Raw genomic sequence first — 22,370 nt, 5'->3', positions numbered from 1 at the left:
ATATTAATCACTGCTGACTCAAGGGAGTTGGAGAGATTTTGTTTTATGGTTTTATGCACATTTTTAATATGGTTCTGGTATCTGGGAATTGTATAAGTCATTCACTGGTGTAATTATACATAGAAGAAGGGAGTGTTATAACAGATTTCTCCACATTATAAGTGTGCTTTGTGCACGGGTGTTTTATTGAAGGAAAAAAAACAATATTTTATCATAGTGTGTTCTCTTTATTATATGTCCTCACCCTTATATGTCCTCACCCTCTGGTATGAGGAATTGAGGAATAGAAGACACAGCAAATCATCATAGTATATGGAAGAGCATCACTTCACTGTTTTATAGTACGTGATTCTCTTTAGAGATGAAATCACAAAAGATGGCAATACTGCACCAGGAGGCACCTTGTCTTTCACTGCCCTGGTGATGTATACATGGGAATTTGAAAATTTGAAAAAGAGCTGGCACCTTGACTATATATATATATAATATTGTGGTGGCTTAGTAGTTAGCACTTCTGCCTCACAGCAATGGGTCATGAGTTCTATTCCTGGCCATATCAGTTTGTATGTTCTCCCCGTGTTTGCGTGGGTTTCCTCCGGGTTCCCCCGGCTTTCTCCCACACTCCAAAAACATACTGGTAGGTCAATTGGCTGCTAATAAAATTGACACTAGTCTGTGTGTGTGTTAGGGAATTTAGACTGTAAGCTCCAATGGGGCAGGGACTGATGTGAGCGAGTTCTCTGTACAGCGCTGCGGAATTAGTGGCGCTATATAAAAAACTGGTGATGATGTTACAAAGTGGAAATTAAAAGGTGGCGGCATAGAATATGTAAGTGAATGGAATTCAATATGTTTACAATGAAAGTAGTAAGAGAGGTGGTGGTATGGCATATATTACTGTGTAATCTCCCACTTCATCCAATATATATATATATATATATATATATATATATATATATATATATATATATATATAAAATATTTACAATATGCCACAGGCCAGTTATGGGGAACTTGTAACAAAGACATTATATAATTCAGTTTTGATATTTTGTGGAATACAACCATTTTGGGCTACCCTAATAAATTATAGCTCTGCTATCTCTACAGCTGGCCACATGTGGGCCATTACAGTCTTTCACTGTTCAATTTGATCACACAAGTAGCTGGCCGACATTGATGGGATCTTGTCATGCAGCAAGTCCGGGTCACTTCTGGATTACTGGGGCTTGTTTGCAGATTTGGAAGATAACCACAAACACAGGTCAATAGTGATCATCTTTTGACTGAATTTTCCATAGCTAAAGTTTAAAAGACTTGTCCTGTTTGAAGATGTAGTCTATCAATGTGGCATTGCTATGCATTTATAGAAACAAGCCAGTGTCATGTCTTTAGCAGATGTATGTCTTAATGTCTTTTCAAGATAATAGCCTTACTTCTGAGTTCCTTACCGCAGTACAGACTCTATCCACACGATTGTAATTGTTGTTTTACTGGCAATAGTTGGCTGGAATATTCCCCTATGTAAAATACCTCTTGATTTTAACGGCAAAGCCCCTGGTAGAGCAAATAATAAACTTAAACAAATCCTTTTCCAAGTGTTCTTTTTCAAATGCTCTGATTTAATAGTCACATATTGTCCTGGCCGTTTGGGATTATTTGATAAAAGAGTGATAGGGAATACAGCTTACGTTCAGCTTGGTATGAAAATAAACCGTTTTAAATAAATGATCTTCTTTAATGTTCTCTGCAAATGTGTGTAATCAAAGCAATAAGACATTCTGAGGCTTTATTCTCTCACACAGCTTGGCCAGAGAAGCAAAATGAAAAAAATCTCCTGTAAAAAATAAACACTTAGAATCTTGAGACACTTTTCTGTTACATTTGGAGAGAATTTGCAGTTATCATTTGCAGTTATAACTGTAATGACTCATTTCAACGATTCTGGAATATGAAAACTCGCTTCTGTGCATATACAGAAAGCCATTCAAGAACTGGTGTGTCCGTACTAGGTAGAAAGACTTCATACTGCATTATTTCACAGCATGACCACGTAATGTCTGGATATCATGAATCGGTTAGTTTTCATTCAGGGCAATAGACTTATTTGCAGGGGCAAGTATGAGATTTTCCTATAGGCTAGTGCACATTTGTCTTGCAACATGTATGCAGACTCTGAGCTGCTAACTGTCATATATATAATATTTGTATATGTGTATATATACTTACAGCGCTAGTTGTTCAATACGATATATAAATATGTTATAATTGTGTATATATACATATGTCCATGTTCCGTTAGTAAGAACGTCTCTAAACCACCTCCGTGTCCGCAGCACTAAATCGACCCTTCTACCTAGCTACACGTTACCACGTTTCTCCAATTGGACAGTTATACCTTTATACACAAGTATAAAATTCATCTGCATTTATTAAACCAATAGTTGTCCAGCACAGCACCATTTTGAAAAGTGAAATCTGGCTGGTAATTGATATCAGTTCGCTCTACCTACCCAGCAGTATAAGATCCTAATTTACCACTTAACATCCCATGAAGAAAAATCATAATGAAATATGAAATCTTTAGAGCTAACTCAGGCTGAAGCTGAGCTCAGCTAGAAGTTCCTGAGGGTAAGGATCAGTGTGAACTGCTATGTGCAGATATCTGCTTTCAGTATTATACGATGCATTGTGATTTTTTCTTGAGGAATGCAACCAAGTACCCCGGGACTGAGAGATACTATGAGCTGATGGTGTAGTGGCCGGGTTTGGAGAGTTTGGTAGTCTGCATATTAATTTATTGTGTGGCTCTGCACATTGGTCTTTGCGCCAGACGTGGCTCTGCACATTGGTCTTATTGCCAGACGTGGCTCTGCACATTGGTCGTCTTGCCAGACGTGGCTCTGCCCATTGGTCTAGGCGCCAGGCATGGCTCTGCCCATTGGTCTCGGTGCCATGAGTGGCTCTGCCAGTTGGTCTAGGCGCCAGGCGTGGCTCTGCCAGTAGGTCTAGGCACCAGACGTGGCTCTGCAAATTGGTCTTAGCTGTTTATTGAACTGGAACTGAACCCAGAACATCTAGCCAGGCAGGCTCCATAAAGCAATAATGGAGACATGAGTTATTATGCACTAAGAAACACCTTTCAAGCATCTATTATACCTTACACTACACACCCCTTCTTATACACTTTTATATCTCAATTGAATTTTTTAACTGCATTCAATGGGGGGGGGGGGGGGGATTCAGATAGCTGTGAGATACCACCACATTGCAGCGCCTCACGGCTAATTGTATTTCCCTCAATGAATGCTATTACTTTTGCTAGTACAGAATAAAAACAGATTCAGAGAATTCCTTCCAGCATCCAGATCTATAGAACCACTATATATAATTCTATCCAGAATGCAGGACAAGAGAAGTGGTACTTGGCAATATTCCATTATACAGAACATATAAAATAGTACTGTGTAACTTTTCTATATTGAGCAGTATAAATGTATTGGATGTGGTGAAGGTATCTGTAGGGCCTCCTGTCTGCTAGCTCCCATCAGTACTTTGATACAAACTATTTACTAGAAACAGGCAGAGAAAGCATGTGATCCGCACACAATCGCCTTATCCTATGTGTTTCACTGTCAGTTTAAGTCATGCTAATCAAGTGATGTCTACTTGTGCCTTATTATGCAACATTGCACTACTCAAAAATCAGCAGATCTCAATACCTTTAGCCCAATCTGAACATAAAAGCAGGTGGAACACTTCAAATCCATACCTTTCTTTTATTCTGCAGAATAAGGCAATTTACCTTCTAGAATGTCACTAACAATCGCCATTGTTAGCTTAGGCTGGGTACACACTATAGGGTTTCCAGTCACTTATCGGGTCAATCACCCGATAAACGACTGTTCTGCCCAATATCGCATTAGTGTGTACGCTGCGACAATGAGCGACTATCGTTCCAAAGTTCTTTGTGCCGTTTCATCCGATTTTAAACCGGACTAAAAATGTTGTTTAAAGAAGGAACAATGTCGTTCCAATCCTGCAGTGTGTATGCACTCACAATCAGCAGTGTCCATAAATCTGCATGCAGTGTGCAGAGTCAGGATCTTTTCAGCCGATGGTTATGACAGATGAAGAGCACAGATCTGAAGGTAAATCGTGTAAAATGTGTATAGTGTGTACACATGAATCTGTGTGACGATCGGGACTTTTTTTTTTTTCCATCAGTGGTTGGGAAAATCGTAATAGATAACACAGCGGGAGACAATTTCTGTAGTGTGGGTGCCCAGCCTAACAGATCAATCAGTGTCCCTATGCTATTGGCTTACTAGCCTGCAATAAATAACACAAGTACTGTTTACCTGGCCACCACACTGCACTGTACAACGCTTTGTATACATTTCTTGTGGGATAACACAACTAGTGACCGAGACGTATCTTCAAAAAACTTAGTTTCAGTTAATATAGTTAATATAATAATATTTTTTTAAAAGCATTGGTTGTTTCTTCCCTGCTGATATAATTATCTCAACCAAGTACATGTTTAAGAACAACTATGAGATGTTGTATCCTGTAGAACCAATGAAATTCTAACTTGTTATTCTAGAAACAGAAATTCAGTGCTAGGTGTAACAGCATCTTTTTTGCAGATTAAGTTGCGCACCAAGTTTCCTTAATATCCACCCCTTCTTACAATTTAACATTCAAGGTATATTTTACATACACATAAGCGACTACCAGACAAGATCATTTTATATACTTTCATTACTCAATCAGGTTGTGTCTACAATCCAGATTCTTTGTCATGAAAAAATAAAGTCATAAAAGATTAAAACCCAAATGCAAAACAAAAGGTAGAAATGTTCATCTGAACTGAAGACCGCTGCTCCACGATGCTTATTTCTAATTTTGTTTCTTCGGAATTGAAAGCTATGCCCTACTCTTGGCTTGATCTTATTTACAGTATCGGTTACAAGACTTGGAATTCACGTCAATAAATCATTCTTCTAAACAGATGAACACTGTAATTGCATTGATTCTTAGGCACAAATGGCATTGCAGTGTGCTGAGAAATGTGGTATTTATAAGCTGCATCACACAATCCGTCCTTTTAAAAATAACTGCAGAAACTACTTTTTATTCCGAGATACTTGAGGACATGATTTGCAGATGGTCTGTTAAATATTTAATTTCCCCTTTTCAGCAGAGTAAAAGGTAAACACAATCTTCCACTTACCAAGACTGAAATAAGGAGAGTTATTTAACGTAGTTGGGTTAAATGGATACGATATATCATTAGCTTTTATGTTGTGACTGTTGTAATTAGTACATTAGGACAGGGAATACAGGAAAGGGCTGGTAATGTTTGTATTTGGCGAATATTATATGTAACTGACCCATGCCATGCTCCCAACAGTCATTTTCATCTGACAGTCCCCATTTTCAGCGGCTAAAAGGGAAAAATGAAGTGGATTGGGGTCCCAATTTTTCAACTCTGAGAGGTATGCCATGCTACAGCAGTATCACTTCACTCATCTATATCGGCACGCAGTTATAGGAAGGAATTCAACAATGATATTCATCATCATCATTTATTTATATAGCGCCACTAATTCCGCAGCGCTGTACAGAGAACTCATTCACATCAGTCCCTGCCCCATTGGAGCTTACAGTCTAAATTCCCTACTATAGACACACACTCACACACAGACAGACAGAAAGAGAGGGAGAGACTAGGGTCAATTTTTGATTGCAGCCAATTAACCTACCAGTATGTTTTTGGAGTGTGGGAGGAAACCGGAGCACCCGGAGGAAACCCACGAAAAACACAGGGAGAACATACAAACTCCACACAGATAAGGCCATGGTTGGGAATCGAACTCATGACCCCAGTGCTGTGAGGCAGACGTGCTAACCACTAGGCCACTGTGCTGCCCAATGATATTGGAAGGTTTCAACTCAGTGTTTATTGAGCAGCTTTGTCCCCTTGTAGGATGACAATAGCTGTATGTATTTACCTGAAGCCTTGTGGGGTCTGCAATGTTCTTATTGGTAACGGATTACCAAAGACCAGTGAACAGCCCCTCGTTTTAAATATTTGTTTCAGGAAACATCCCTATTTTTCAATACTGACCGCATATGATGGTTATTTTGTGTATTTGATGTAATTCTCATCATCTACTCTTACTGTTTCGGTTTTATATGTTACAAAATGCTTCTGCCTCACAGCACTGGGGTCATGAGTTTGATTCCTGACCATGGCCGTATATGTGTGGAGTTTGTATGTTCTTCCTGTGTTTGCGTGGGTTTCCTTCAGGTGCTCTGGTTTCCTCCCACACTCCATAAACATACTGGTAGGTTGATTAGCTGCTATCAAATTGACCCTATTTAGTCTGTCTGTGTGTGTTAGGGAATTTGGACTGTAAGCCCCAATGGGGCAGGGACTGATGTGAGTGAGTTCTCTGTACAGTGAGGTGGAATTAGTGACGTTATATAAATAGCTGCTGCTGATGAATTAATATTGAAGAGTATATAAAACACCAAAAATAACAATAAAATGAAGCTCAATAAGTATGTCATGATGGGGGCTGTAGTGCCGCAAGGTCTGCTGAGACTGACCCGCACTTTATAGGCTTGCATGTAGCTCAGCGAGAGTGTCCAAGGAAATAATTTCAAAATGTTGGCAACAATGCAATATCCTCCAACAATCTGGGTTACAATGGGCCAGCCCCCTCCCCCCCCCCCCACATCTCACCATGTTTAATGGGGGTGTGACCTATATTTAATGTAATAGAGGTGGCAGATTGTGGATGTGGTCATGCTGTATCAGGGTACTTGTCATGATAATTTAGGGGCGTGGCCAAACCTCTCATAATGATTAACTTGGGCATTACTTATATTGGTCCAACATAAACTCTTTAGGGCATATTCAATTGTTGGCGTTACAGCTAAAATTAACGTGCCGCACGCACTATTACCGTCATTACGGTAATAGTGCGTGTAAATACAGGTATTACGGTTCTTTCCTCGCTGGATTTCAGCTCGCGGCTCAAGGAGCTGCGAGATGAAATCCGGCTTACTATTACCGTAATTACCTTGGGCGGTAAGTGAATCCTATTAATATAGCATACACCATTACAACATGGCATTATGGTGTCTATAAAAAGCCCTGTTGTCCTATACATCAAGGGGTCACCACAAGCAATAGCAGTGCCATTGCTGGCAGGTAAGATTCCCCATGCAAAGCATGAAGAAGTCCATATAACAAGGAATCCATAATGAAAGAATACTTTTATTTGAATAGAGCATTTTTTTTTGTTTGTTCTGGAGCAGTTTTAAAATATTTAATACTGGATCTGCTGTCACCGCCACACAAGAGCCCAAAGCTGGCTGAGTGGCATCACTAGTTCTCAGTGAGCCGACTAGGCTGAATATTGCTACATGTCTGCTTTAAGAAGATTCAAATAATATTGCTAATGGGATAGTCCAAAAGAAGCTCAACAATAGAACAGCTGCTCTTTATAAGGCAGCCTTTGCTTACATAGAGATCGCAGACACATCTGGCAGTTACATATGCAATTCACATACTATGGAAACTACCACTTCGAATTAAAAGGCCGTTGGCTCATGTATTTGCAGTTCCAGCAGTTACACTACAATAATAATTGTTGTTGTTGCTTCATCTCCCTAATATTGTAGCTGTTGTTGTCAAGCCATTCAATTCAGGAGTTTGTGTTTTCCAGCCATTGCTTAATATTATCTGTAGCTCTAAATGTTGAGTAAACATTTTGCATACTCTGCATTCTATGTTTCTAAGACTAAGGGAATATTATATAAATAAACTCCTTGATTAGGTAAATGCATCCTGTATTTTTTCATAGCTAGAGATGATTGACTAAAGATTTGCTGTCGCTAGCAGTGCTTATGTTGCTCCCAGTCACCCAGGGGTACAAATGTTGATATAACAACCCCAGACATCACTCCCCCCCAGTATATATAATAAATGGCTGTATCTTGATAAGATCTCTCAGGAACATTTATTGCTCAGTAGCTGATCTAGCCAGCAAACCATTATTCCTTAGTGCTAGGGATAAAAGTAATTTGACTCGGTAGCAGTGATTTTAATGGATGTAGATTGAATTGGTTTAGCTTAATGGAGGGACCTTTTCAGGTGGGTCGAGCAAGGTTGACAACTGTAGGCTCCAGTTTACTTAAATTACAGAAGACCAATCAAAGTCGAGTTTTAAAGGTTAATATTTATAAAGTGACTTCTATCTCAGAAGGTCACCCCTGTTAATGGGCGCTGCTCTACACAGGTACAAACGCCACACAAAGCATTAACACATAATAGACAGGATGGTTGATATTATAAATTTAAGAGCTAGACAGACAACTTTGAGATCCAAATGTGGAGCCTGTCTGTCTCTCTACCTGTCTATCTATATATCTATCTATTTTCACTATACACTTTTTATAATAGGTGATTTAGACTGGCGCTACTTATAAATTGTTCTCTTTTCTCTTGGATGTTATTGTGAGAGGCAGGTGGCACTCTTTATAAGAAGCTCACTCTCTTTATCATTGTTCTATAGGTGCATTGTTTATAACGAAGGGAGGCTATTTTTACTTACCAAATTGAATGCCTAGGATTCATTCCTGTGTTGGTTGTCTCTGTCTGTCTGTCTATCTATCTATCTATCTGTAGGCACTGTTAGGTTTTGGATGTATGACATTGCATCAGAGAGAGCCGTTGTTATTAGCGAGGTTAGTCATCTACGTAACACTGTACTGTTCCAGCTCTGGTAAAGATATATTTTACACAGTTTCGCAGACAACCCCAGAGGAATCCGTTCATACCTCCGGACTGCTGCGATTTAGATGGGACAGTCCGGATTCTGGGGAGACTGTCCCGTCAGCCAGGGCTTTTGTCCCGACTGATGGGAAAGTAGAGAGGAATGTTCTGCTCCCAAGATGAGCAGATGCCGAACGTGGGTCAGTGGTGGTCATGGCAATGAAAGGGTGCATCCAGGGTAGAGGGTTTGGGGGCAGTCTAGTTCTTCAGAAGTGTAGGGTACGCCCTGGGCGAGGTGATCACGTCCCCCATACTGAGGTGTCTGCAGCCCCTTCTCACAGTGCCATGGTTTCAAAAACTAAATGTTGGGAGGTATGTCCATATAATAGTGAACAGATGCTCAGCACACAATCTAGGCTGCCTCATCAGTGGCCAGTGTTACCTGATTAAATTCCAGATTATTGCTGCCTTTGTGTTAGGATTAGGGTCAGGGTCTCATTTATAGATTAGAATATCTAATCCTCCAGACCATGCAAAACCCCAATGTGCCACAACTAAAAACACAAACCTTAGGCTAGGTGCACACTGAAGAATTGTCCGACCGACGTGTTATCACAAACGATTGTACCTACGACTGAAGGTCTGATCAGTCTGGCGATTCATACATACACACTTACACGATTTACCTTCAGATCTGTGCTCTTCATCTGGTCCTTCACCTGGTTCTCTAGTCTTCAGAGAATGACCGCACAATAGTTATTCATTCATTCTTGTCACATTGTCACACTGATTAAAACTGCCTTGTTATAGCTATCCAAATTTCCTAACGAATTTCGTTAGCTTCTGTGACTCTGACACAAAACATTCTGTCTCAGAACGAACAAATGAATTATTCCTTCTACAACACTCTCTACTTATTCACCAGGACATTCATCACTAGCATCGGCTGAAAAGAACACGACTCTGTAAACTCTATGGAGATTGTGAGCATGAGAGCATACACACTGCATGATGGGTCGGTGATTGGTTGGAAAATATTAAACAGTACGACCAACCAAATGAAGCCATGATCTGCACTTTGGGACGGCTTTAGAACATGGTGTCACTATACACACTCACACGATATCTGAACAACTAGTTGGATGTTGGCTGATTTGGAGGTTTTTTGTGCAATCATCGGGCCTGTGTGTACCTAGCCTAAGGACTGTGATTTTGGATATGATTTTCTTTTATAATGGCATGCACAGGGCTGCCAAGAGGAATTCAGGGCCCCGGTACAACAAATTTGTGGGGCCCCCCCTTATAGTTGAGCATGCAAAAAAATTTTTTCAAAGTTGTAGTTAGGCATTTGGGGGCGTGGCTAACATCAAAATCACTAGGCACTCAATTCGCCGGAGCGTCACATATGTCCAAGCACTCCTGACTTTCAGGACATCTACCACCACAGTGTAGTATACAAAGAATGCAGTGTGTACACAAACAGTTCAGTCTTGGCCTGCACCTAACATTGGGCACAACACTCACCAAAAATTGGTATTGTCCCTACTAGAATCACAACATTTCACACACTCTGCTGCTCTCTCCTACCTGTTCTTCTCACTTTCTCCACCTGTGGCTGCTGGTTTCTTTAGTTGTGGCTTGTCTGGATCCTGGAATGTTGAAGGACCTATTTGGAAAAAAAAATGGCTACACTTAGAAAATTACAGCCAGCCCCGGCGTTAAATCAATAGCACCCACAATTAATAATTAGGCATTCCTCCAGCCCCAACATTAAAATAATAGTATTCACATTTAATAAATAAACCTATTCCCTTCCTGCAAACAGCAATACCTATTTCCCGCAACCATCACTGCCATTAAATAACTCATAGTCACATTTAATAAATAGACCTCATTCTCCCCAAACTCATCCCCACATTCAATAGCCCCCAAACCACCCCATCTTAAATTAAGTCCCCACTATTAAATTGCCTCCCCATCACCCTACAAACAAAATAGCACCCATTAATTTGCCACCATCTACCTCACACTCACTACATTGCAACAAGCCCCCTGTGCACATTACTGTGCCCCTTCATCACTACACTGTGCCCCCTTATGTTCACACTGCGCCCTCCATGCTGCTTCCCCTCCTTTTTATTCACTCTGTACATTTCTCCCACTTTTTTTTCATTCTGTACATCTCTCCCCACTTTTTTTTCATTCTGTACATCTCTCCCTGCTTTTTTTTCATTCTGTACATCTCTCCCCACTTTTTTTTTCATTCTGTACATCTCTCCCCACTTTTTTTTCATTCTGTACATCTCTCCCCACTTTTTTTTTCATTCTGTACATCTTTCCCCACTTTTTTTTTCATTCTGTACATCTCTCCCCCTTCTTTGTCACACTCTCCCTTTCTACTTTCCTTCCCTTGACTCTCTGTTCTTTACTTACTTGTTAGTTTCTTTCTTTTCTTCTGTGTTCTCTTCTTTCTTCTTGCTTGGTCCCCTCTGCGACGTTCCTCACTGACTGTCGGGCGTGACTTGATGACGTCACGCCCGACAGTCAGTGTGAAACGAGCAGAGAGGAGGGAGGGCGGCGCGATCAGGTGAATATGTAAATTTTTTTTTTTTTTAACTATCTAGCTCCCCCCACCAACGGACGGGTCGGACACCCCAAGCCCCCCCCCCCCCCCCCCCCCCCTCCCCGGGAAAAAAAAAAAAAAAAAGAAGACAAAAATAAAAAAAAATTGCAATAAAGAAAAGTGTAAAAAATAAAATAAAATTCAGCGGTGGGGGCCCGGTCCGGGCCCCCTGGCATGGCCGGGCCCGGGTAAATAGTACCCGCTCCCCCCCCCTCTCGGCGGCCCTGGGCATGCAGCTATGATCCTGAGTAAGTCTACCTGTATCTTTTATATGTGTAATAGTAGGGAATGTACCAGGAGTACAGTGCGGCCAGCGACACCATCCTTCCTCTGAAAGCAGGTTGATGTAGAATTCATTGGAGTACAAGGTGAAATGCGTGGGGTACTCACTGCCACAGCAATAACGCAGCTTGAAGTTTATTTTAACCCCTTTCTGCAATATTATTAGTAGCCGTCAGATAAAATAAACTAAGTGACTAAATAAAAGTAGCAAAACTAAGAATAATTCCATTGCTATAATTAAGTGTAAATTGTATGTGTTAGAAAGGAATTGTGTTGACTTTTTTTAAAATTCAAACAATCTTAAGAGCAGTTTATTTTTTGTGGTTTAATGTAAATATTCTTCTCTCACACACATCAGTTTGGCATGTAAAATATGTCACAAGGAAAACTGGTGTCTTTAGAGAGGAAATGTTACCATGTGGTGTTTTGCAACGTGAATATTTTGTATCATGATATATTGTGTTACACAATCCAATACATTGAAGATGTTTGCTGCTTTACAATCGCTTTCTTAATACATAAACTGTTTGTTTATCACACAAGCATTTAGCAGAAGAATGTCTATATTCTTTATGGCATTTCAAAGCAGAACTGAACATTTTCTATTTTGCAAAGAACATAAATAATGTTTCTCTTAAATGAAAAGGTTTTGTTTTTGTTTTTCTTGCTTTTTTTTTTAGCATTAGTCATATGGTTTTGTTTTTCTGTGCAGTTACTAGTATGTATTCATAAGCAATGTACAAAATCCTGTTTTGTTTCCATATTAGGACATTCTAAGCAGTCTTCATTAAACTTTTATAGTGTCCCATAAAAGCACATACACATGGGCATTGACAAACAATGCTAGTTCTAATTAAAAGTGACGCAAAGCGAGCGCTTGTCAGAAAGGGAGATTGTACAGGTCTATTCGCTGACATTCTTTTTGGGACTATCAGTGTCAAAGCATGTTTAATAGTCTTTAAGAGCGTACGTTGACTGCTTAGAATTATCACACGTGTGACGAGGCCCATTTTATGCACAGATCTAAATTAAGCATGCAAATAAACATCCTATATTAAGGCAGACAGCTTTTATGAGTCTCTCTTTTCATTATAAATTTTAACTTGGCTGTGACAGCTGATGAGTACCATGCAGGGTCTGCATTTCTCTCTTCACTTCCCTTTAAATAAAAAACAAAAAATCGAAACAAATAATGACATTGAAAATTATGCAGCGCTTCAAGCCAATATAGATATAAATAATATATATATATATATATATATATATATATATATATATATATATACACACACACACACATATACCCATAATACATTTACATATATATATATATATATATATATATATATATGTAAATGTATTATGGGTATATGTGTGTGTGTGTGTATATATATATATATATATATATATATATATATATACACACACACACATATAAATACGTATATATACATGTAAATACGTGTATATATATATGTATATATACGCATACATATGTGTACATATGTGTGTGTATATATATATGTATATATATATATATATATATATATATATATATATATATATATATATATATATATATATATATATGCACTCACACATATATTTATATATACTTTTTGGTCTAGAACTATTATTTGTAGACAAATCATATTGTGCGATTGTCAGTACTGTTGCTGCACACTAGAGGGCGTCTGAGAGTTTTCTGCTAAGCAAGCTGCAAATGTTTTTAAATTGTCTAAATGTTTAAAGGAAGGAGGTTATTTTTTACTGCCTGGAAACTGTAACACATGTAACCCTTTGAGCCCAAACTGACAGCCAATAATAAAGCCAAACTAATTTTTTTTTTCAGGAAGAAAGTATAGAACATATGCTCTAGAGAACAACTTTTTTTTTTGCCCAAATAAGGTTTTCTCTTCCCAGAGACTTCATGTGGTTGATAATGATCATTTGACAGTCCATCAGGAGTTAATAACCTGAGCGCTGAAGTATTCATACCATGTGGCAATAAACAGCTCTAGCAGGAAAGTCAAACAGAATAGAAGTTAAAGATCAGAAACTTGGAGCCATGTGTAAATGGCTTTACACTGCAATTACCTCTTGAGTCATCAACATTACAATAACAGATTAGTGTTTGAACAGTAGAATCTACAAGCTGGTTTTTGTGTGTAATGTACAAACAAAAAAAATAGTTTGTTGAGACGTGAAAGAAAGCAATTGTTTAACAGTCGTTCACAAATGTTTCCCTGTATTCTGAATTTCCAGTATATTTTCACTAGTAGAGTTTGGGTGATATCTGTAATATGTTGGGGACACCATAGATTAATCCTGCTGTTAATGTGCTACCATATGCATATTAATCACAGTAGTTTACTTATAAAGCTAACCATACATAATATGTGCAGTACAGTTTATAAGAATAGTCTATGGGGGGTATTCAATTGACCACAAGAATATTTTTTTTCCTGCCGCGTTAAAAAAAATAAATCACCCGCTGGTTTTTAACTGGTATACCGACCGTTTTTAGTTAACGCAGCGTGAAAACTTCACACGTTAATCATTGTTTGCGAGTTTTTCGGGGAGTGAAGGGGAGTTTTAACGCGGTCATGTATAACACAAAAAGGATTGGCATACATTTTCATACATTTTATTGTATTACACAACCATTCTAGTTGATAATAACTACATTACAGTACTTTCTTTAGCATATTTTTTTTATTTAACTATTTTTTACTATAGAATCATCTATACCATGTCAGAACACATAAGTACAAACATATTTGTACCAAAAACATACATAAATATATTTAATTATTGATTTTTATTTTTTATTTTTTTAATGTTTTTTTTTCATTATTTTTTCACAAGAAAATCAACTTTTACATGTCCGGCATTAGTGATAAACATAGTTTCTTTTTCTTTCTCATTATTACATGATTTCAAATAGTTTTCAGAGGTTTTTTATTTTTAGCACACCCCAAAGAGGTACGAGATAAATCCGCATATTGGCCTGTTTAACGCGCCGCTTTAAAAAACAATTGAAAAGCTTTTAATGTGGCTGCCTCTCGCACACCCTATACTTTCAATAGACCTTCTACCGGAGCGCGAGAGGACCGTTTGATTAAAAAAACAGAGTGTTAAAAATGGAATTGAATCGTGGGTAAAGTTAGGCCGCTCCAAAATTATTAAAAAAAAACGTTAAATTGAATTGTCTTAAAAAAAATCTCGCGGTCAATTGAATACCCCCTATATATTTATATGTTAAAATCGTATAAAATATTATAAGTATACTTTCTTTAATAAACATAGTGCAGTATGTAGTTTAAAATAAGATTCGCATATTAGGTTTTTTGCTGCCTTCCTGTGGAAAAATAGGCAAATATGCTTGTTTGTCACATATTTGCTTGTGCGCTGTACATTTCAGACATGTATCAGGTAAGTTTGAAAAGATAGTAGTCTGGTCTCTCGTTGCAATACTACTTGACAAACAGCTCCCATTATTGTACTGGTTTACTTTCTGGGGAACTTGTTAGGGCTCTCTGCAAAATTTTAAACCCTGTGAGACAATACAAAATGAAATAATTTTTGCTAATCATATAAGCAAGTCTAGGCTATGAATAACAAAACATGATTGGGTGTATCCTTTTATCCTAGCATCTTTAGTTAATTTACCATTGATTGCATATATCCAAATACAATAGTTGGGCATAGCCACTTTGAAAACTGTAAACTGTTTTACATCTTTGTGATGATTGTATGCTACTTGTGTAATGCCACCTATGTAATGCAACACAGGCTTTGGTCAGTTGTTTTTTTTTGTGTTTTTGTTTTGTCTTTCTTTTTTTTTTTCTTTTTTAGTGAAGGAAAGTTAATACAATGAAACACTTATTTAATCTCTGCCCCATGGAATTGAATGTTAATGCAAACTTATTAATAACTGTAATAATGTCTGACAAACCTATTAGCACTCGGTCTACTCTTTAATTTGAGAGTGTTAGACCTAAGGCTAAGCACACACAGTTGTTAAAATTCCGCATTTAAGATACATTTCTAATGAAAGTTAAGCACATGTGTACGGCTAAATAAAAATCATTGTGCCAAATGAGAGTATATTTGTGTTCCTATATACTGGTAACCTGTGCTGTGCTGTAGAGTATTTTTTTTAATGTTTGTTGTTCCATTTCAGTGCATCTGACAAACATCAACGGAGTTCAAAACTTACTTTCATCTTAATGGAAATGCATTATAAACGCAATGAGATCTGGTTATGAGCATTTATATATGCACAACATAAATTCCTGTTTTGTCACATATGAAATGCACACATAAACGCAATGTATCCTATATGGGTTCTTGCTTACGTTTTTCAACATACGTTCAAACAATGCATAGCAAACGCTTGTATTATATATATATATATATATCTCTTTTTAGTCACTGGCTCTTACTATTTGGCTGACACTCAAAGCCACCCATAGGGGCAGATACAATTGGGAACGCCGTCCTGTAAGAAGTGTGCGCGGATTATTACTGTGCGCAGTGTTGACAATTACAGCACAGAAACTTTTGCTAATTTTTGCTCGCACCTTTATTAACCCAGGTTGCTTTCATAAGAAAGTGCAATTTGTAACATAAATGATCCTTAAAACTTATGGTGTGGACACAAAACGTGGAGTGCCAAACATTTTAAGGTGCCCCCCCCCCCCATTACCTTCTTTGTACCTTTTACCAAATAATATACCACGTGCCATTCACGTTTAAATATTATTATATTGCATTCACAATTTCTTATAAACGGTTTATTAAAGGATAGTATACTTAATTTGCAACAAAAGAATAATAAAATAAGTATAATTTTAAAGCAAAATGACACCATGGATCACAAAGCCAATTCACAGATATAATTTGGGTTCCGTATGAGAATGGTCAATATTATATGCCCTCTATATGCAAAGTTCTTCCTGTGTACTCGTTCAAGGCTATCACAAACATCCTCAGGGCCCAGAGACAGTGGGACCTCTATGACCAAGGGCATAACTAGACATTTATGGGGCCTGCAGCAATATTTTGTCACAGTTCGGTACTTACGCCGCTGATTGCACTTGTACATACATGGCAACTTTCAAAACCTCTCTCCTGGAAGATCCCGGGGGAGAAGTCATGTGACAGGAGGTAGGAGGGGGCGTGGTCACCATAGCGGGGTGGGGCTTAATGACACCATTATGCCCCACCCCTGTCATTCAATGCCGTGAATTTTCAGCGAATCCGGAGGTTTGCCTACTCGTCCGGGAGGACTCCCCGAAATTCTGGAGCCTCCCGGGAATTCCGGGAGAGTAGGCAAGTATGCACTTGTATTCTCAGTATGCCGTTATGGACACTTTTCCCTTCACAATGAAGCACATGCGTGTAATGACCGTGCCTCCTATTGTTTTAGCAAAACTATGCACAATATTCCCATACAAAATGAAACCCAACCCCCAAAAGAAATCCTTAAATGTAGCCAGCCCAACGTCTGATGTGTGGAAATATTTGGATGAACTGATGGTTGAATATGGCCATAGGATTCTGAAATATCTTCTACGCTGCACATAAATAACATACTCATACGTTTTAGTTTGTTATTATTGTAGATGTATTTCATTTTAAACATTTCCTTGTTTTATCATCACTATGTCTTTTCCCTTACCATATGCCTACTTTAGTCCATTGTTTCCCCTCAGTAATCTCATGTACATAGTCTGCATTGTTCCATAATGGCTACATGTCACGTTGGTGTTTAGCTGGTCAATACATGCTGTATTACAACTAAATGCAAATATGCAGAGACATAAAGGTTTATTCAGACACGTGTTCTGCTGAACATTTCCAGCGTTTGAAGTGTTTTAGTGAATGCACCTAAAACGCATGTGGTTTGTAATGTGTTTGTCGTCCGTTGACCTGGACTTAATTCCTCGGTAGAAGTCAGCATGCTGTGTTCAACAAAACTCACTATATCATGCCTGCACCTCAACGAGAATGGTATCATAGGAGTCCGTCTATTTTATTCTTTCTGTTTCTCATCCACTTTTCATGCACTGAAAAAATGACAGTAGAAGAAGAAAAAAAAGAGAAATATGATCATCATCACCATTTATTTATATAGCGCCACTAATTCCGGAGCGCTGTACAGAGAACTCATTCACATCAGTCCCTGCCCCATTGGGGCTTGCAGGCTAAATTTCCTAACACACACACACAGACAGAGACACACACAGACAGATAGACAGAACATAGACACACACAGAGACAGTCAGACAGACACACACACAGACAGTCAGAGTCTAAATTTCCTAACATATACACACAGACAGAGAGAGAGAGACTAGGGTCAATTTGATAGCAGCCATATTAGTATGTTTTTGGAGTGTGGGAGGAAACCGGAGCACCCGGAGGAAACTCACGCAAACACGGGGAGAACATACAAACTTCACACAGATAAGGTCATGGTCAGGAATTGAACTCATGACCCCAGTGTTGTGAGGCAGAAGTGCTAACCACTTTGCCGCCGTGCTGCTGGTGGAACAATCCCAAATGGAGACATTGATAACAAAAATGCATCAGATATACAGGACAGCTTGTATTCAGCACAAAAGCATACATCATAATATTTTTAGAACAAAAAAAGTTTACAAATTTGTGCATGTCAACAATGTGCCCAAAACACGCTACACTGTGCCAAACCACAGCCGTTTTTTTTTTTGGGGGGGGGTTTTATGGGCACACTCTCAGAGAGCATTAGCAATGTGATAAGTCTCTTAAACAAGAGCATACAATCTAAAGGAAGTGCAATTATCAGTATAGTGATTTCTTGAAGTCCCTTTATGACTGTAATAACTTTTTTCATTTATGTCATGTGTGCGTACTGTTACATTAATACTGTTATACCACAATGACCACAAACATCTTTGCAAATAAACGCGATAAGAACTTTCATGTACATACGGTGACTTCCAGTCCAGACTTTTTTTTTTCTAAGCATCGTATTCTACTTGGAGATGTTGCAGTACAGACAGTGTCGTAGAAAATAGTTGCAAATATATAAGGGTCATTAAATGATTTTTCCCACAATAATTGAAACTCCTAGGTGCTCTTTGACCTCTGTGTAATCATGGAATTTCAGTAGTTTGGCAGTGGTCCCTAATTAGATTTGCACTGGAGTGCAGAGATCAATGGAAAAACTAGGTCAGGGAGCAGCATGACTTATACTATTAATATAAATTACATGAATAATGTAACATTTATTTGCTATTCATTTATCACTCTGTGTTTTCCTTTTACACACACACATATATAATTATTCACATTTTTATGGCTGTATTGGGGAATTCTTATTACTGATCATCACAAAATACATAATAAAAATAAATGTAAACATGTTTTTTTCAATTACATATAAAACATAGACAATAATTGGTGATGTAAATATTCACCCACTTTGCTAACAGCAATCAGTTGTTTGAAGAGGTGACATAATTAACTGATTCTAGTCTATCTGTGTAAAGTTAAAGTGTAAATTAAATCTTTTTAATTGATTTCAAAATAAAATACACCACCTGTCAATTAGTGCATTTTTGAATAATGGCTTCATCATAAAGATCAAAGAACACTCACATCTAATCTGAACAATTTTGTTTATTGAAAAGCACCAAAGGACGGAAGGATATAAGAGGATTTAAAAATACTTTTAGTATCCCCTGAAGCATTGTAAACACCGTCAGAAAGAAATACAGAGACTATGGCACAAATATATTTGCTTAGATAGAACGGGTCTTCCTCCAAAACATCTCTGAGAGACACTTGCTACGGAGGCAACTAAGGGCCTATAGCAGCTCTGACACAGTGAGGATCTGACATGGGGTAGCAATAGGCACTGGACATTTCTCAAATCTGCACTTTTGTGGGACGGTGACAAAAACAAAACTCACATGACATCTAAAGAGTTTGCCGGAGACCCTCATGCCTAATATGCCTTATATTCCAGCAGGCCAAGCACCCAAACCATATAGCAAAAGCTACATTGTTTTGAAAATTGTTCAGCAATGTTCCTCATCCCCAACCTGATGGAGCTCAGAGAAGAATAGACATAATTGTCAGTGTCATCATCATCTATTTATATAGCACCACTAATTCCGCAGCGCTGTACAGAGAACTCGCATCAGACCCTGCCCCATTTGGGCTTACAGTCTAAATTCCCTAACATACACACACAGACAGAGACTTGGGTCAATTTGATAGCAGCCAAGTATGTTTTTGGAATGTGGGAGGAAACCCACGCAAACATGGGGAGGACATACAAACTACACACAGATAAGGCCATGGTTGGGAATCAAACTCATGACCCCAGCGCTGTGAGGCAGAAGTGCTTACCACTAACCCAACCATGCTGCCCACCCAGATTAGACCTGACCAATCTTTGGCTCTTCGGGTGTTGTGACACTACATACCCCAGCATACCTTACCAGCTATAGACTGGCCGTCTGCTGGCAAAGCATGCTGGGGCTTGTAGTTTCACAACACCTGGAGAGCCACAGATTGGACAAGCCTGCGGAATAAACTAAATCACAGCTGTAATTGCAGATAAAGGTGCTTCTGCCAAGTATTAACAAGGGGAATGACTTACTGTCTTGTTTTTTAATTTGTTAAGATAGCAGAAAAAGCTTTAGAGTTGTTTTAATTTACTTGACATTATATATAATATGCACATTCAAGGTTATGTATGTGCATTGCTATTTTGCAGCTTTTGTTAAAAAAATTATCGCCATTACTTATTTAAGCAGTAATGTTAACCAGTGAGGTCCTGCTCTATACCTAACATGGTGATACAGACACATGGAATGCCAAATGCATCAACCTATACATCTCTCAATGGTGAATGGTTCAGTTATTATTCAGATTAATTGTGACTTGTCAAATATTAGTAATAGAAAATAGTTATTATAACACTCAGATTAGGTGGAGTGCTAAGTGGATGTATTTAAAGGGGAACATCACTTTAAAAATGATTTAAGACGCAGAGACCTAACTTTTAACTAAGAGAACGCTCATTCCTACTGTGAATGGACACCCTATGCCTACACGTTACAGGGCTGAGTTACTAATATTACATTTAGATGTTAAATTGCTTTGAGTCACCGCAGCCAAAGAGCAATTGGCTATTATTTGTCTAGTGGAAGTTAGAAATAGAAGCAAGTGTCTATTAGCTGTGGTTCAGGGCACATAGTGCATCTAAAATAAATGCTAGTAAATAAGCTGTATAGGAGATAGCCATAGGCTGACCTAACGTGCGTGCGATGTGGGCTTCATAGTGATTGCAGCTACCTCTGAGCCATAGCAGCTTCATTGGTGGCAGTTCTACCACAGTTCATATGAATGCAGACAACAGGTGTGCTTTCATTGATAGTACATTACCAGGGCTGTAACTAGGGCTGTGCGACAGGAGCGACCGGCCAGGGCGCAACGCTGAAGGGGGCGCAATTTAGGAATATTTTAGGTTAATTTGGTTAAAATTGAGGGCTAGGGGGGCGGCATTTGTCTTTCTCGCCCTGGGCGCTAGAATTCTAAGTTACGGCTCTGTACATTACCATATCACTGCTGGTAGCATGACCAATTTACACCACCCAGAGGCTATAAGACAGCTGTAAGATCACATATATGTATAATAAATATAGATTTATATTTTCTTTTCTTTTTTTCCTTTTAAACATAACCCTATTATGGTGTAAACAGCTGTCATGTTCACAAACACCTGATGAAATGAGGAGATGTATCCCTAAAAACCCAACTTTTAAGTCCCTTCTATTTGAAATTCTGCAACAAAGCCTTAGAATTAAGTACTTTCTTTCTCTTTGGCAATAAATAATAATATGAATAAAAATAGTTTTATGGAAAGGGTAAGAGATAAATCTGTAGGGACAGATGTTTGAGCAAGACAGTATTGAAGACATAGGCAGGATTATTCCTTTTGTCAAAGACACTCTTGTCTCCCAGTCATCAAAAGTTGTATTCAGGTTGTTGGCTTTTGCCTAGTGCAGAAAGCAGGTTTTTGTCTCCTTTCAGCTTGCATGCAAAGAGTTAAGGGGTTTTGTTTTTGTTTCCATCCTGGTTTTGTAATAGCCCGATTGTCCTGATGTCAGCTGTAGAGAAAATAAACTGTGTCAAGTGCAGAGAGCTGTCAATAGGTCAAAGGCAACAACACTACAGAAAGAAAAGAAGAAAAAAAACAATTAAGGCAAAATGTCATAAACTACATTTAAAAGGTGGTGTGGTGCATCCCCAACTGGCAGCCAGTTAAAGTCATTCCACTCCTAGCCACTAATGTAGTCTGTGTTTATATGAGTAATGTACTGTAGCTAAGGGGGAGGGGAGTTGTAAGCACACAGCAGATACTCAGTGTTCATTTTCTGTTAAGCTCACATCCCCACCAAGTCGAGACTTCCAGGGATTTAATAGGCAGTCAAATGCAGTGTAGCATTCATGAGAACTGATATAAATGAGACAGATGCTAGCCGACTGGAATGGGTAACTGCTATTTTTTTTTTATCTTTTTTTAATCTGAATTTGCATGTTTTATGTCTATTAGTTTCTGAACTGCATACAGAGGGCAAACTTTAAGCAGACTGGCTGTTTTGGTTTTTT

At 38.5% G+C, this 22,370-nt stretch overlaps 1 protein-coding gene across 2 annotated transcripts in view; it reads left to right on the top strand.

Moving 5' to 3' along the window:
• The window catches only part of ARID5B (AT-rich interaction domain 5B), a 198,296-nt gene that overhangs the window by 120,773 nt on the left and 55,153 nt on the right, over positions 1–22,370 (top strand). Inside the window, exon 1 of one of the 2 annotated variants that reach the window (XM_075216338.1) lies at positions 22,149–22,253. The exons of the other annotated variant lie outside the window; for it this stretch is intronic. Within the exon in view, the coding sequence (XP_075072439.1) occupies positions 22,250–22,253 (4 nt within the window). The 5' untranslated portion in view covers positions 22,149–22,249. Of the gene's footprint in view, positions 1–22,148; positions 22,254–22,370 lie in introns of those variants that run through there. 2 annotated transcript variants of the gene reach the window in all.

This window comes from Mixophyes fleayi, chromosome 6 (genome assembly GCF_038048845.1).
Source record: "Mixophyes fleayi isolate aMixFle1 chromosome 6, aMixFle1.hap1, whole genome shotgun sequence".
Taxonomy (NCBI): Eukaryota; Metazoa; Chordata; class Amphibia; order Anura; family Limnodynastidae; genus Mixophyes; species Mixophyes fleayi.
This window is presented reverse-complemented; position numbering and strand designations above follow the sequence as displayed.